Source organism: Crassostrea angulata, chromosome 9 (genome assembly GCF_025612915.1).
Source record: "Crassostrea angulata isolate pt1a10 chromosome 9, ASM2561291v2, whole genome shotgun sequence".
Classification (NCBI taxonomy): Eukaryota; Metazoa; Mollusca; class Bivalvia; order Ostreida; family Ostreidae; genus Magallana; species Magallana angulata.
The window spans coordinates 37161901-37180559 of record NC_069119.1 but is presented as its reverse complement, the minus strand read 5'-3'; the positions used below and the strand labels follow the sequence as shown (position 1 = coordinate 37180559).

At 32.8% G+C, this 18659-nt stretch overlaps 1 protein-coding gene across 1 annotated transcript; it reads right to left on the bottom strand.

Annotated features, from left to right (window-relative positions):
• Nucleotides 1-1216: 1216 nt before the first annotated feature.
• Nucleotides 1217-18659, bottom strand: LOC128164091 (fibrillin-1-like). The gene is made up of 13 exons (XM_052827824.1): nt 18523-18659; nt 16640-16700; nt 14988-15076; nt 14405-14617; nt 13928-14053; nt 12642-12773; nt 12389-12523; nt 10629-10760; nt 9950-10084; nt 9438-9581; nt 9101-9227; nt 8831-8876; nt 1217-2810 (listed from the first exon to the last, which is right to left on the bottom strand). The coding sequence occupies exons 1-13, from the start codon at nt 18545-18547 to the stop codon at nt 2583-2585; spliced, it is 1593 nt and encodes a 530-aa protein (XP_052683784.1). The 5' UTR covers nt 18548-18659; the 3' UTR covers nt 1217-2582.

The window sequence follows — 18659 nt, the reverse complement described above, 5'->3', positions numbered from 1 at the left end:
GAAGATATTTGTAATGAAATGCACAAGTAGCTGACTACATAAAGAGAGATATCTGAGTAACTGTGTCGAAATATTATGTGGATGACTTGACAGAATGTTGATATTAGCATGTCTGGCATATATCTTCAATCAATATATACAGCTATTTGAGATATATTCACAAAACCGCCAAGAAATAAAGATATTTGTAACGAAACGCACAAGTAGCTGACTACATAAAGAGAGATATCTGAGTAATTGTGTGGTAATATTATGTGGATGACTCGACAGAATGATGATATTAGCAAGTCGGGCATATATCTTCAGTCTATATATACAGCTACTTGAGATATATTAACAATTGACAGTGATATAGTGCAATGTACATCGTAAGAACAAAAATAGAAATCCTTGGTATGTGTTCTCCCATGGACAGTAAGAAGTAACTAGAAGCCAAGTTTCTTTCATCTCGTAGCCAGTTACTAGTAGCTAGCTTTTCGTACTTCTCGTAGCCAGTTACTAGTAGCCAGTTGCTAGTAGCTAACTTTTATTTAATCTCGCAGCCAGTTACTAGTAGCTAGCTTTTTTAACTTCTCGTAGCCAGTTACTAGTAGCCAGTTACTAGTAGCTAACTTTACCTATCTTATTTTTTCATTAACTTTATATAATTTCTTATATTTAGATTCATTGTTTTTCTCTCAAAGTTAAATTTACATACACATTGAAAAAAGAAAAGGTATATCTATTTTTTTCTTAACTAACGTTTGGTTCTTCATATAAAACGTTCAATTATGTGACTTTCAAGCGGAAACAACTTTTACTTGAGATCTAAAATATTTTTGAAGCTTGTTACTAAGAGTACTTCCCTGTGACCGGAATTTGAATAAAAAGTTAAAATCGTTAATACTATTGTCACAGCGGTAGAGTTCATCACTTCCTATGTCATCTCCGCTTATCTCAGTACAAATCAATGCCATTTTGTATCGTTCAATAAAATTGAAACTATCTTCTGATAGAATTGTCTATTTAAATATGTTTAAAACAACCTAATCATATCAGCATGTTCAAAGTTCGGAGTCATTGTTTTACCCATAACTCAGGACAACGTGTGGCTAAGACTGAGTTAAAAACTGATTTAAGGTGAATTTATATCAAACGATAAATTTAGATTGAGACAAACTGGGTAAAACTAGTTAAGACAGTTCTACAAAAAAAATTAACAAAACTATAGGTCAGATTTTAATTTAAATTTGAGCAAGAAAATACCAAAAGTTTGAAAACAATTTTAATAAAGCTAGACAAAGGTTTTAAATTTGAAAAGTAATAAAAAAGATAATCAAAAGAACCATGGGCATATATAATAACCATACCTGGATTTTAATAAAGTAAAGCAAATCGTTGATGTAATGACTTTATCATAAATGAAATGTGGTGATAACAATCAGTATTCAAAATCAAAGTTAGGGGGGAAAATGATTCAAAAATACCCCTTCCTTTACAATTTCTCTTACCCACAATTTCGCCTTTCCCTCCCACTTTCTTGAAAACAACGCGCAATATATGCAACCTATTTTGGTATATTACCTGTAATGCATCGTTGTAAATTGAAACATTTGAAAATACTGATGATATATTTTTCACAATAAAAAATTCAATGAAATATTTGACAAACAAAATAAAATTGTTAAACACAAATTCAAATAGAATCCATACAATAGCAATGAATAAAAAAGGTACAAAAATATATAATATAGATGAAAATTAAAACAAATAGATAAAATCTTTAAATCAAATAGATTTGATTGAATTTTGCAATGTTGATGTGTCATATACATTATACCTGTAACTTTGTTTATGGGTTAAATGTCATATTACAAATGTAGATGCAGTAATCGTACCAAGAGGTTTACATGTACATGTACTATAGCTTGTAAGATGTCTCATTTTTGTATTTTAAGTTTCATTTTGGGGCATAAACCTGAATTCAAAATTGATGATTATTATTTTTTTTTTTAAAGATTGATTTGTGGTGGTGGTAGTGGTGGTAGGAAGGAAAGAATCGGAGGAATCTCAGATTTTATATATCCTAGCACCAGGTGCCACAAGTTGAAAACTTTTTGTAAATAGAAACCTACAGGTCTTTAATGGTCAATCTTTTATAATATTTAGATTTAATAATAAAGCACACGACATGCATACAGTCAGTTTATTTTTACATCACTTAACACGCAGAAAATTTAAGTAGATTTTCTAAAATATGATAACAATTGCTTACCTGAATGAATCAAGGGACTAAAAAAAACACATTTGCTGTACCCTACCCCTAAAAAAGCCTCAACCCCTGACCCATAGCCAGTAAATTTCACAATTTATGCACAGTTCAACTGTCCGATGCTAGGTCTCAGTTTTTCACCGTAGCCTTTTCAGAAACAATAGATTTTTTGACAGACAATAGCGCCTTTGAAAATTCGAGCTGATTAAGCGTTACTTTTCTGTATTTTTTTTGTTTATGTGTTTTCTTGGTACTCTCTACTTATCGGGCATTTTAAAAAATGATGTAGAACTCTCTTTGGCTGTTGTTTTAGAGCGATCGTTAACTCCCTTCAACTGGCTTCTCCATAGTAGTCAGATTCCAGTCCCAGAGTTTTGTTGCATGTGTTCATATGACTGTAATCATCCTCCGCTGTCATTTGCTGAGGGGCGTGGTCATAGTCCGACTGTACATCGACCTCAAAAGGGTCTTGGTGAAGATGAATGTAGACATCATTCCCTTCTTCCTTGTCTCTGATATCGTTGTTGTAAACAAGTCGAGAATTCATTTGCTGCGAGACCTGTAAAAACACACACAACTGCACTGTCAGTATATGTTTGTACTGACACCTTAAATAGCTTGGGGATAATCTAATATGAATAGCAATCAAATAGCAAAAAGAAAAAAGCGGGGTATGTACTGTGGTTTCATTAATATTCAAGGGTATCAATTTTCGTGGATAAAGTGAAAATCACAGTTTCAAGGATATGTAAATTCGTGGCCAATGACCCTATCAATACAAAATGTTAATAGATATTGTACTTCAATGAACATTAAATTTCGTGGATCAACTTAACCACGAAATCCACGAAAATTGGTATTCAAAGAATATTGATGAAACCACAGTATCTGTTTTAAAAAGGGTAGTTATTAAGGTCTTCCGTTTCCAACGGAAGACCTTATAGTTTTCGTACTGTTTATTATTTTTTTTTCTCCAAATTTTGTGCACGAGATTTCTCGAAAACAGTTCAACCGATTTCAACTATTTTTTTCACGGAAGATGGGACTTGATGTATACTTAATACATTTTTGAGATTTTTCCTGTCGTCACTTCCGGTATTGATTTATCGGCCATTTTTTACATTATTACGACCTATTTTGTGCAGAGCTGATCTCAGAAACTATCAGAGATATGACTATGAAATTTTCAGGATAGGTAGTCTATAGTTTGAAGTTGTGCACTATTATGTTGTTTTACGCCAGTGACGCCATTTATAGGAGCTCGCCTGGGCACGAAAATTGGGTACGAATTTTTATTCAAAATTTTCATAGGTTTTGATCTGTATCTTTTACTCAGTTGATATTTTGTTAAGACAAATATAACAAAAGTAGTAGATAATCAAAAGTTCTTACCAACAAAATCAAGAAAAAAAGGCTGGCCCCTTCTTTTTTAGGGGCCAAGACATTTGTAAACTCTATTACAAATAACTTAAAAACGATAAAAATGTTGTAATGCATTATCGAAGCAAAGTTGTTGATCGTAACAATATCTATCAGAAAAAATCATTGCCACGCCCATTTATTACGTAATTAGGGATTTTAAGGGGCCAAAGTACTTAAAATTTGACGCAATATATCTAGAAAAGGAGACATATTTTGTTAAGCATTGTAGAATAGAAAATGTTTGCATTAATGATTCTAATCGATTCCATTAATCAAAGCACCAATGTCTGTCCCCCTTAAGGATATAGAGGGATGGCCCCTAAAATATTCAATCATTTGTATCTATAAAATGAACAGCAATTCTAGATAAGTGTAAGAACAAAAAATGTTAGTATCCGTGAGATTGATACCTAATCGTATCGTTTAAAAACTGAACGGAAGACCTACTCGTTGCTCGTAACGAGATCGTATCTAGTTATTATTATTATTTTTTTCCAAATTCTGTGCACGTGATTTCTCACAAACTATTTAACAGATTTCAATCATTTTTTCACAGATGATGGAACGTGACTTGAGTTTTATATGTTTTTTAAATTGTGGACGCCATTACTTCCGGTACCGATTTACGGCCGATTTTGTAGTTTATACGACCTATTTAGTGCAGAGATGATCTGAAACTATCAGAGATATGAATTTGAAACTTTCAGGATTTGTAGAGTATAGCTTGAAGTTAGGCCTTATTAAGTTTAAAGCCAGTGGCTGTATTCCTTGGAGCTCACTGAGGCACGAAATTTGGGTACGAATTTTCATTCAAAATTTTCATATGTTTTGATTGGTATCTTTTTATCAGTTGATATTTTGTTAAGACATATATAACAAAAGTAGTAGATAATCAAAAGTTCTTTCCAACAAAATCAAGGAAAAGGGACTGGCCCCTTTTTTTAGGGGTCAAGACACTTGTATACTCTAACACAAATAAATTAAAAACAATACAGATACTGTAAACAATTATAGAAGCAAAGTTGTTGATCGTAACAATATCTATCAGGAAAAATCATTGAAACGCCCATTTATTACATAATTAGGGATTTTTAGGGGCCAAAGTACTTAAACTTTGACGCAATATTGCTAAAAAAGGACACAGTTATTGTTAAGCTTTGTAGAAGAGAACATGCTTGCATTGATAATTCTCATCGATTCCATTAATCAAAACACCAATATCTGTCCCCATTAAGGATCTAGAGGGCTGGCCCCTGAAATATTCAATCATTTGTATCTCAAAAATGAACAACAGTTTTAGATGGGTGTTAGAACAAGATACGTTAGTATTTGTGAGACCTTTTGAATGAACTCTAGGGAAAGGGGCTGGCCCCTTAAATTAGGGGCCAAAACAGTCGTAATTGATATTACAGATAACTTAAAAACAATCAAGATTCTGTAATGCATTGTAGAAGCAAAGTTTTTGATCGTAACGATATCTATCAGAAAAAAATCATTGCCACGCCCATGTATTACGTAATTAGGGATTTTTAGGGGCCAGAGTACGTAAACTTTGATGCAATATATCTAGAGAAGGAGACATATTTTGTTAAGCAATGTAGAAGAGAAAATGTTAGCATTGATGATTCTAATCAATTCCACTAATCAAAAGACTAATGTCTGTCGCCATTAAGGATCTAGAGGCCTGGCCCCTAAAATATTTAATCATTTGTATCTCAAAAATGATCAACAATTTTAGGTGGGTGTAAGAACAAAAAAAGTTTGTATTCTTAAAACCTTTTTAAAGAAATCAAGAAAAAGGGGCTGGCCCCTTCAATTAGGGGCCAAGACACTGGTAAACTCTATTACAAATAACAGATTTTATAATGCATTATCGAAGCAAAGTTGTTGATCGTAACAATATCTCTCAGAAAAAATCAATGCCACGCCCATTTATATTTTTAGGGGCCAAAGTACTTAAACTTGGACGTAATATATCTAGAAAAGAAGACATATTTTGTTAATCATTGTAGAAGAGAAAATATTTGCATTGATGATTCTAATGGATTCCATTTATCAAAGCACCAATGTCTGTCCCCATTAAGAAGACTGGCCTCTAAAATATTCAATCATTTGTATCTAAAAAATGAAAAACCATTTTAGGTAGTTGTAAGAACAAACAAGAGGCCCATGGGCCACATCGCTCACCTGAGGAACAATAGGTATGATAAAATCAGCTTAATGGAGTCATAATACAAACTATCTGGACAATGTACAATAATACATGTAGATCCTGTATAAATAAAATCCATTTTCCCCTGGATATTCTTATGTTTATAATCATTAGTCCCTTTTCTAACAAGATGATTTTATAGTCATATCATATGTTGAGTATTGCAGTTCTCAAAATGATCCTTAACAATAGTTTATATATTAGATATAAACGTACATCAAACTATGAACCTTCTCGGGAGGCCAAAGAATTGTCCTGGGGCCAAAGTCTTAACAATTATAAAGAAACATCTGGCTGATTAGTTTCTGAGAAGATTTTTAAAGATTTACCCTATATATTCCTTTGTTAAATTTTACTCTATTTAATCATATGTTAAACTTCGACCCCCCCCATTGTGGCCCCATTCTACCCCCAGGGGTTATTATTTTCACAACTTTGAATCAACACTACCTGAGGATGCTTCCAAAGAAGTTTCAGCATTGCCGGCTGATTAGTTTCTGAGAAGAAGATTTTTAAAGATTTACTCTATATATTCCTATGTTTAACTTCGATCCCCCATTGTGGCCCCACCCTTCCCCCGGGGGTCATGATTTTCACAACTTTGAATTTACACTACCTGAGGATGCATCCACAAAAGTGTCAGCTTTCCTGGCTGATTAGTTTCTGAGAAGAAGATTTTTAAAGATTTACTCTATATATTCCTATTTTAAACTTCGATCCCCCATTGTGGCCCCACCCTACCCCCGGGGGCCATGATTTTCACAACTATGAATCTACACTACCTGAGGATGCTTTCACACAAGTTTCAGCTTTCCTGGCTGATTAGTTTCTGAGAAGAAGATTTTTAAAGATTAACTCTATATATTCCTATGTAAAACTTCGATCCTTCATTGTGGCCCAACCCTACCTCCGGGGATCATGATTTTCACAAATTTGTATCTACATTACCTGATGATGCTTTCACACAAGTTTCAGCTTTCCTGGCTGATTAGTTTCTGAGGAGAAGATTTTTAAAGATTTACTCTATATATTCATTTGTTAAACTTCGACCCCCCATTGTGGCCCCACCCTCAGGTGAGCTTAAAAGGTTAAGTTTACAATTCAATAAGTTGTTAAAGTTGGTTTCTGGAACAACAGACTTTGAAAATTTTCTTAATAAATATTGACAAATATTTTACTTTTTTAAGCTTTAGTTTTTAAGATCTGTGTACAAACATAGAATTGTGAGCAAATCGCTGTATCTTGCTTATAATTCGAAGCTTAACACTCAAATATGGTTAGTAAATAGAAATTGTAAACAATTAAACACAAGAAACATGCACTACATGTATAACAAATAAAGAACACAATTTATTTTTTCGAAATGAATCATATATATACATGTATATACCTACATATTTCCGTCAGCGATATCAAACTCTATTTAAACTGAATAAACTCGAAAAAATGCCGAGCATCTCAACAAAACCTATTGCTTTAATCTACATGTACCATTACGCAAAAGATAATGCCGAATTACCGATAGAATGAATTGTATTTCAGTACCCCTACATCCGATTTTGCTTAATGAGCGCAGGTAAACAGTTAACTGTTTGATTTACCGAAGTCTCTGTTTGATTTGATACGTAAAAATCACGAAATACAGACGAAAGTTTCCAGGTTACAAAGCATAATGAGAACGAAACGAAAATCAGAACAAGCTAACACCAACGTCATGTGTGAAAACTGTCAACGCATTGAAATATTTAGCCTCAATTTACTTCACAAAATCGGCACTAATATATTTTGTATGTTTCAAAATTTCCCTTCATACGCGAACTGTTGCACAACAAGCAAATTCATCATAGTCAGATCGACCCTTTTTCGTATAATGTCATGGCTGCTTTAAACAAAGAACCTCGTTTTAGAAGTATGGAATCATTTTACCGGATGCCGAACCCGAAGCTATTAAACTGATTGAAACACGCATTTCCTTTATTATTATTTTCGTAATAACTCAGATTTGAAACAAAATTACCACTTAATTTTTGCAATTTATATTTTCCTTCCCATAAGGATAATTTATGCTAAACTATGTTGAATTTGCCTCGGTAGTTCTTGAGAAGAAGATTTTTAAAAATGCACCCCCCTTTTTCTACAGTTTCAAGGTTTTCTCCGCTTTGAATACAGATCAAACTTTTATTTCTGCAATTTATATTCGCCCTCCCATAAGGATGCTTTGTGCCAAATTTGGTTGAAATTGGATAAGCGGTTTTAGAGAAGAAGTTCAAAATGTAAAAAGTTTACAGACGGACAGACGGACAGACGGACAGACGGACGGACAGACGGACGACGGACAAAATGTGATCAGAATAGCTCACTTGAGCTTTCAGCTCAGGTGAGCTAAAAATGTTAGTATTCGTGGGACCTTTTGAATGAACTCTAGGGAAAGGGGCTGGCCCTTTAAACTAGGGGCCAAGAGACACGTAAAGTCTCTTACAAATACCTTAAAAACGATAAAGATTTCGTAAAGCATTATAGAAGCAAAGTTGTTGATCGCAACAATATTAGTTTAAAAAACTCATTGCCACACCCACTAATGACGTCATTAGGGATTTTAGGGGAGTAGAATCTTAAATCTTTAATGTGCTGTATGTGAAAAATCAAACCTCTTTGTCAAGCATTTGAAAGGATATTGACAATCGTATACATTATCTGAAAGGGAGGGGTTGAGTGGACATTCTGAAATTTCATTGATATTTTAATCGTATCATTTAAAAATTGAATGGAAGACCTACTCGTTACTCGTAACGAGATTCTATCTAGTTTCTCATACATGTTGTAGCGTAGGAAAATGACGTATAAGCCATTTTGTTTTCTTAATCAATTTTCTTGACCTTTCACTCCAAAAAATGATGTAAAGTGGTAAATGAATTTAAGAATAAATAAATAGTTGATATAAATACCTGGACAGACAATTGCTCCGTAGTGTCATCACTGGGTGTTTTAGATCTGGTGATGAAAATGAATACATAATGTTATATTCATTTGGTTAGTTTTAAGAAATGAACAAGGGTACAAACACGTGGTTTTGTGCCATTAAATCGTGCAGAGTTTTATAATCACAATATCTAAAATAAGATTTTAATAATTTTATGCTTTTGTTTCGATAGATAGATAGATAGATAGATAGATAGATAGATAGATAGATAGATAGATAGATAGATAGATTTTACCTTAGTTTAGTTTTCCTTATATTCCGAGTAATGATAAAGTAAACTAATCCACCTATAGCAGCTCCTAATATGAAACAGGCCGTTCCAATACCGATAACAAGACCAGAGTTATCGTTCTTTTTACTCTCTGTATTCAAGATGTTGTAAATAGCTGTTTACAAACTGATGCAGAGTAATGTCTACTTGTGCAATCTTAAGGTATCCGCAAATATTGTGACAAAAAAAACCCAACGAAAATACTTGAGACCTCAGATCTGTGCTTTTTATCAATCATAATCTTGTGATTTTAAAACAAATTAGATTTAACGGAAGTAAAATAATAACATAAACAACCCACCGTAGATTTTATCTTTGTCCTTGTGTCTTAACGGTGTATTAGTGATACTGGTGCACACTCTCTCAAATTCACTTTGTTCGCAGCCACCAGAGGAATTAGAACAGCTCTCGTTGTTTTTAGAAATACTGTCTATCAAAATCTGAACTGAAATGGTAAAACAATTCCTACCATATAAAAAAGCAAATTTCTGCAAATATCTTTCTCACTAATTTAACTTATAGACAGAGAAAAATACAAGATAGGGTAGTTCAGAGTTTTTCACACGTATTCGATTTTGAGAATATTGGAAACGCAAAAAAAATTCATCGATGGTGACTTTCTTACCGACTTATTACATTTTGATACTTAATTCATAACAAATTAAAATTATATGAAAACAAATTCATCATGAACAAAACTGTATTAAGCTCATATGGCCTTTGGATATTGCACAGTTATTGTAGTTAGATGTAAATAAAATGATTAAAATAAATAAAGGTTATTAATGATGAGATTTAACAAATCAAACATACCACTTAAACAAGTGTTTGATATTTGAAGATGACCTTCGATACACTCGCAGACCCCAGTCTTATTGTTACACGTTGAGTTAGCGGTGGTTTCTGAACACTGGATGGGTGAATCGCACGATTCCTTCAGTCTACGAACTACATAAAACAATACAAACATAATAAATTGTGAACTTAATCACTGTTCGTGTTTAATTCCAATCATCATCATCATCATCATCATCATCATCAGTAAAAAAAAAACTAGATGTGAAAGTTAAAGTAGTAGTAATTGAAGTATTTATGCTTGTGGAAATGGAATAAAAAGTGTTCGCAGTAGTGGTAGTAATATTACTAGTAGTAATTTTAAGTACATAAAAGTAGTACATGTAGTAGTGTTAGTAGTAGTAGTACTAGCAGCAGCAATAGTAGTAGTAGTAGTAGTAGAAGTAGTAGTAGTAGCAGTAGTAGTAATGGTTAATGTTTAATATTAGTAATAAGAGAAGTAATTTTAGTAGTATGAGTAGTAATAGTAGCAGTAGTAGTACTAGACAAAGATCCTTGAAAAAAATGACACGGGTTGAATAGTCTATACTTTAGTCAAAAGTCAAACATACAGCGGGTTATAAAGCTCGGTCTCCTTTAAACAAGTTAAAATTAATGATATGTACCGTGACTATCAAATTTGTTTTACTTCACATACCAGGCACACAACAATCATTCACTTCTACGTAGCCTTGCTGACATCTGCATTCGTTGTTTTTGTTGCACATTGAATATTTGGTTGCTGCCTGGCATTGTGTGTAGTCCTCACATTGTTCTCCCAGTCCTCGTGCTTAGGAAAATAACATGGGCAACTTAATTGATATTGATCAATAATCAGATTGTTTCTTACGAAATCTACATTATTTCATTGTATTTTGTTACATACAGGGTGTCAATTTTAGTTCTTAAAGCCCTTTTCACAATTGGCGCACGAGCACATTACAACACTTTGCGATCGGATATTTTTGGCTTCGCACGAGCTTTTGCATCCGTTGCAGGCGTTTTATGGTCGCTTTAAGTCTCCTCAGAATAGTGGAATGCACAGTATTAAGACGCGGCCAAATGCGATCCAAATTTTTGCAAAGAAAAGCTAGAACGAACGTAAGAATGTTTTACAACTTTTTGTGTACTCGCAAGAGCGATGCTCGATTTTTTAAAATTGTAAGATAAATTGCAGCTGTTTATGCGTGTGTTGTGCAACCAGGAGACTGACTGTTTTTTTAACGTGACTCATGTAATCTTGCAACGTATTACTATCATTGCAAGATTTATCGGTTTCAGTTTCTATGCATTGCCATTAGTATTAATGGATACAGGGTTATTTTCGCCGCGTGATATTTTCGCCTTAACCTAAGATTTTGCCTCGTCTTGATTTCGCTCCAACAATGTTGACAGATGATATGAGACAAGTATAAATCCACTTACTGACAAAAAAGCGAAATGAGCGAACAATAAAACGGGGGCGAATTGTTACTTTATACAGTATACACTATTTAAGCATATTTAAGCATGTCTGTTTCAGGTCATAATGACCTTGACTTTGGCTGTTGCTTTTGTCATCTTTTTGGGCGGTACCTTCTCTTGCATTCAACTATTTCTACTGACGAGCTTCGGAAACAGGCGGTATATATATACCCCCTCTGAATCGTACGAGCATTCCTACGATGAAACGCATGGCGCACGTTCAATCGTCCCATCATCTGGTCTTTCGCGAGATCATATTGCATTATCTTACCAAACTTGCTTTCATTGTACAACAGTCGCTTATAGATGCAAGACGTGTTGCAAGATTCAATGCGTTTTCATTGCACAACGGTCGTTCTGAATTGTGCGAGTTTCGTATAAGTACTTTGTAACATACGATTTTTTTTGGCAACAATTTAGCAACTATGTCGAATTTTTTTTGGTCGCACGAATATTTTGTCGCTTCTGCTCGTTCGCCAATTGTGAAAAGCGCTTTACTTTAATGTTAAAATGGAATCTATATACTAAATTAAAAACAAATAACATAAGCTATTTAACATAGTGGGATGACAATATCATGTAAATATAAAATATCGTGTGTGTACGATCTTTGTCGGAAATAGGTTCTAAACAAGTTTAGTATTGATTTGAACTGGCATATATCTGAATATATATGTTTATATACACATATGAATAACATTAAGAGTTGCACTTGATTGAATGGAAGATGCTTTATACATAAGATACAGCCAAGTGTTTCCAGAATCATATTAAGGAATCACATTTTTAGTCGCATGCTCTTAATAGATAAAATTCCTTATCATTGGACCATTTAAACTTGCCTAGCGATCTCTACAGATCAAGATCAAAACAACAGTTAACGTTGTTCATCGTGCTGTTTCATTGTGCTTTCTGAAATGAAAATTGTTTGAATCAATCAAGCATGAAGTTTACCATTGATGCATCTGCTTGATATAGCCAGGTGACCTTCTGTACACTCACAAACACCTGACCCTTGATCGCAGGTGGCGTTTGGGTTGATTGCTGAACATTGTATGGAATCGTCACATGTATCGTTGAGTTGTCGCCCTTATGAAAAATGGTGGTATATTTACATACAAGGTGAAAGTAATCATCAAAGGTGTAAAATTAACAAAATATAAGATGAACAGAATAGGCACTAAGTTTCGATAAATTAATGGAATACCTGGTGAGCAAGAATCATTTAGTGCTAGGTATCCTTGTTCACATCTACATCTTTTATCGGTGTCACAAGTGGAATACGGCGTCTTTGCTTCACATTGAATCGAATTGTTGCAGGATTCTCCTATTCCCCGTGCTGTGTATATTATTCAATCATTGAATCAATTTGAAAGGTAAAAAGGTACAAGAGGTGTGCAAAGTAATTGAGTAAATCAAAGCGCCAAAGCGCTTTACTTGTAAGGCGCAACACCTGAGGCAAAACCAGTTATTGAATTATGTTCTAAATAAGGCAAAATAATGGCATGGTTATTTGTCAAAGTCTATCCTTCAAGAAAAAAATTCTACATTCATTTATTCAATTAAAATCAACGTACAGTATATTTTGATCATTTTAAAAACTAACTTTGAATGGTGTTATGGTCTTTCTTAACAGTTTTGCAATTTAGCATTCTATAGTTTAAAATGTCATTTATAGTAAAGACTATGGCCAGTGTTTAGACTCAAGAAAATAACATTTCATGGTCAGATCGAATAATCCAAGAAAAAATATGATGAAATCCACTAGGACTTTTTTAAACTCTTGTCACTCTGGCATCAATTTAAACCATAATTCATTTAAAACATACAGTGACACATTATTTTATTATATCTTATACCTTATAATATCTTAATAAAGGGATCATCGAAAGCATATTTGTAATTCTTTTCGACTTCAAACAATGTTTGTCTTAAAAGGCTATTCATAAATCCTACTACGTTATATATTTTCAGTATTACTTTAAATTAAAGGAACATGTTGGCATCTCTTTTGTTTAATCAACTTATCTTTTTTTTATTTACTACGTTGCACTTAGACATCAAACGATTTGTGACGTCAATGTAAATCTCATAATTGAACTTTTGTCCCCCCCCCCATCTTTTTGTTGTTATTTGAATGCCTTGTCTTATTAACTCTTTACAATTTTAATAAATGTTGCTTTTAAAATTAAATACTTTTCCCTAAATGTATATTTTATTATTGAGATCACCTTTGTTATTGAAGAAGTATCTATCAGTACCAATCAACATTGCCTCCAACAATAATAATAAAAAAATGCAAAAGGTAAATATAGAAAAAACGGTTAGATGATTGTATCTTAAACCAAACATAATTTTAAAAAATCTGAATCACAATAGGAAAGTTTGCATTCCCATGACGTATATAAATTTGTATAATGTGTAGAAAAGCTTAGAAAAGTAATAGTATTAAGCCCAAGTAGCTGTATATGCAAGGTGAAGATTAAATTCTACCTGGAGCACAGGTATTCGTCTCCCAGAGATACAGGTACATTGCCTTACATTGACATAGTCCAGTTGTCTTGTTACACATGGAATGAGTCATTTCAGCACATTGATTGTCATCATTACATCCGTTATCTATTACACGTTTTATAAAAAAATTGAGAAACAGATAACGAGTGCAATTGATAATTATTTTAAAAAAACATACAAAGAATAATAAATTACATGCCTTTAACAATTGTGCTAAAAAAAAGGTTTTTATTATTTCTTATTAATTATCACAATAAGAAAAAAAGAAGAAAGAATGAAAAGAGCTATTTTGTTATGTCTTTTCCAATTGGTTTCTCTCAAAATTTAAAAAAATATTTATCAAATACGTAAAACAAAAATAAAATAAAATACTTGCTTTAAATATTAACCCAAATTATCACTTGTTCACATTGATAATCTAATATTCATAAGAATGATGCAAGAATTAGTACGTACTGTGTGTTTTTCGTTGCTTACACGTTAAAAAAATCTTCATATCAACTCTAAAATAAGACGTCAAACACCTATTCCCAAGAAAAACTGGTCTTGGATGTGTTGTTGAAATAAAATGAATCGTCATTTCCGTCACTTCATGTTCAAACCATAGCGTATATATGTAATGTGGTTGTGTATCAACGGAACAATCAATCTGACACAACTCAGTACTATCTACCAAAATGAACGGTATAGTCATATTATAAAAAGGAAACTGGTTTATTTGATGCATTATAGAAAGAACTTATCCAATTATTTTTATGTAAATTAAACGTACATTTAAGAAATAAACAACGTTATTTAGTGAACATGGCGTTATGAATAGCAATTGCTCTGTTGGCATATTCCATGATGCGTGCTATTATTTTAATATAGTAGTATAGGTATTCATTTTTTATCCCAAAACTGCAAATGTTTCGCTTATTTGACATTTGTACAGTTTATCAATATATCTTTCATATTCAAAAAAGTTCCTGTTAATAGTTTGAGTGACTTATTCCAGGTGTGTTATTCCACCTTATGAATGATTCAGCATTATAAATACCCATAAAAACATTGTTAAAATCTCTCCAGTAAAATCCACAAGCTCTGCCACTGCCATAAAAGGATAATGCATCAGGTAGACAAACAGACCTAAATAAAGAAAGGTTCATTACTGGGTTAATCATATACGTGAAAATAATGCTACATGGTCGAAATTTAAAGCATAGTTGTCAAAAGACAGTTTTTTGTTTTTTTTTTACAAATTTGTATTGGATTTGAATAAAGAGCTGCATATTATGAATATAACTCATGGCTTTAAAGAAACATTTTTTGTTTCCTTTTATTTAAACTGTTTGCGTAAGTTATGTTAACAAAGGTTTGATTGTCACCGATTTAAAATTCATATCGCATCAACGAACAGAAGAAAAACATCGAAATGTAGTTGTTAAAACATCAAGGAAAAAAGGCGTCTTGATAAGGTTGACATTGTGTTCGAATCGGTTTTCTTTTGTCCGGGATAAATATCTGATAACCGTATAAAGCAAGTACACTAACTCCTATTGGAGCATTTTTAGACGATATAAATCTCCTTGAAAAGAAGAGCTCTGTATAAAAATGTCGGAAAATAATCAAAATGTTTCTTCGCATTTGAAAAGCTTAAATATCAATTTTAAAAAAAAATTAAGGTAGATCTGATGGTTAAATTTGAAGACCTCCCAGCCTTTTGAGAGATCAATGTATTTAATTGTGTTCTATTTACATGTATTTGCACTTACATTGCCTGAATAGCTTTGAACTGTGAGTTATACATGTCACTAGAAAATATAGTTATTGGTTACAGTATATCTTTTAAACACTGCTCATTTGATTTATGAACAATATTTCAAATTTATATAAATGAAAACCATTTTAATATGAAGCTTCAACTTATCAATTAAGTCATTGTCAGTTACAAACGTAGTGTTGGCTTTTAACATGTTGCAAACCTTGAATTTGACTTGATGATATATTTGGATAATTTGCGGTTTTGACAAGTGCATGAAATAAATGCTGCCTGATCAAATCATTCTAATCATATAATGTAAAAGAATAGTATTAGTATTACATGTTTATTTCATTTCACATTGCAGAAGCCCTACTTATAATCAAAATGGAATACAAATGAAAAGATGCAACAACTTGTAATTAACCTACAGAATTAAACCACTTGAAATTATTTCATTTCTAGTTAAAGAGATACATGCAGTGATTGTTTTGCTAAACGAATATTTATCTCAAAGTTAAAAAGAGTGTTAATTGGTTGTTTATATATTCAAAATTGATGTTCAGTTGATTGATCTCGGACTTTCCTGTTTAAACTACTGCCTTAAGAATGTACATTTGTTTTCGAAAACCATATTGTGGTGAAGACATTGGGTGTATATAAGATACATAATGCATAAGTATAAAACATGATATCATACAACAGTTTACTGCAAGTGGAATCTTAAATGCATGAGTAAACATATAAAGACGCATAACGTGTAGTGCGTCGGAAACACAAAAATAGACTATGAGGAAAGCAGAATAAGTGAGGCTCATATTATCCAAAGCTAAGGACCATTAATGGAAGAGATTATACGATATCAAAAAGAAAAAAAAAATGTCTTTGTGCATGTGCTTTGTGCATTGATGGACAAAAGAACATTAATAATGTTAGAAAGCAAGCACTACCTTACTGTCACAATCATCTGAACCAAAACTGCTATAGCTAGTATAATGATGCGGGGAACGCCTGAAATACAAATAAAAAAAAATTGAAATGCAAGTATCGTTTTAATTGCATTAAACGTATTTGTAATACGTTCGAAGAACAAAAATACGAAAATACATTAAACTCAATAACTAAAGTTAATATAAAAGATAACAATAGGCCAATAGGCTACGTTTCTCACATGAGTAAGGACAGCAGCAATGATAAAATCAGCTTTATAGAGTCATAATATCCAAACAATTTAGTAAAATAGATCCTGTATTACACATTTTCAACATTTCTTCAAATAATCGTATGCTAAACATTTAGCCCCTTTTGTGTCTGGGTGATTTCATAGTTATATTGCATACTGAGCATTGACGTAAAAACAAGATAAAGAAGATCTCAAGAAGATCAACTATTCATATAAAAAATGAAAATAAAAAAAATTATTTCCGAAAAAAATCCCCCCGCCAAAATGTGGCCTCAATCTACTAACGGGAATCATGATTTGAACAAACTTGAACTTATAAAACCTTATTGTCCAGATGTCAAATTAGAATCAACAAACCTCAAGATGCTTGCATATAAGAATTACTATTCTATAACATTTGAGTTTTTCAGGTTAATCAAATTCAATTTCAGTTTATACCCCCTCCCCGCCCAATTGTGGCGTCAGTCTACCAACGGAAATCATGATTTTGACAAACTCGAATTTATTCAATCTAAGCATGCTTTCACACAAGTTACAGCTTGGCAAGCCAAATGTTTTTAAGAAAAAGATTTCTAATGATTTTTCTCTATATATTTCTAATATGTAAAATCTAGAACACCCCCCCCCCCCCCCCCCAATTGTTGCCTCACTTTACCCATGACATGAGAACCATAATTGAACAAACTTGAATCTACACTGCCTGAGAATGCTTCAACACATGGTACAGCTCGTCTGGCGACTTTATTTTTAAATAAGACGATATCTAAAGATTTTTTCTCTACATGTATGTAATTTAAAAATTCGACCTTTCTTATTGTGACACTACCCTAACCTTTGGGATCATGTTGGAAAAAATGAATCTACACCCATTTAGGATGCTCTTACACAATTTACAGCTTTTCTGGTCAATTTAATTTATAGAAAATGAGTTTAAATGATTTTTCACTTTAACTCTATTTAAAAATTCGCCCCGCTTCGTGGCTCACCCTTACCCCCCGGGGGTCAAGACTTTGACAAACTTAAATTAACACTATCTGATGATTCTTCAACAGAAGTTAAAGCTTGTCTGGCGAATTGGTTTTTGAGAAGAAGATATTAGAAAAATACTAACAAATTTTTAATAATTCTAAATCATCTCTCCTGTAAAGGGGACTTTGCCTTTCATTTAGAAAAGATAAAAGTCCTTCTCCAAAGCGTGATTTGTGGCAAGTTTGGTTGAAATTGACCCAGTGGTTCTGGGGAAGAAGATGAACATTTTAAAAATCTTTACGTTAACACCAGCAACAACGCAAACAACAACGACGCCGATGACAGACAACGGAGAAATCTTGATCAGAAAAGCTAACTTCGGCCTTCGGCTTAGGTGAGCCAAAAATGATATGATCATCACATGCATATCTAGGATAGATAAGGTAAAGCGGATATACATTCGTCTTAAATGTTGAACAAGATGTAAGTTGTTATCTCCACAGAGTTATCCAGAATGTATATGTGCCAATAAAGCGCTCGTATACTGCAATAATGTTAATTATTTCAAGCAAAGCATCTACAATTTTGCAAAGGCACGCATCATTCAAAAAAATCAAGTTAAGTATAATATATTAGCTACGAAATGATTAATATGCATAAAAAATAAATGTTTATACTTACACAAACGCATGTACAGTGTTGCCATTTTCTCGTTTGACAACAAACCATATCTACAGGCTTTTAACACATGTAAAAAAAGGGTTCGACAGATGGAAACTCACATTGTCTTCATTTACACGTTCAACAGTCCTTATCAC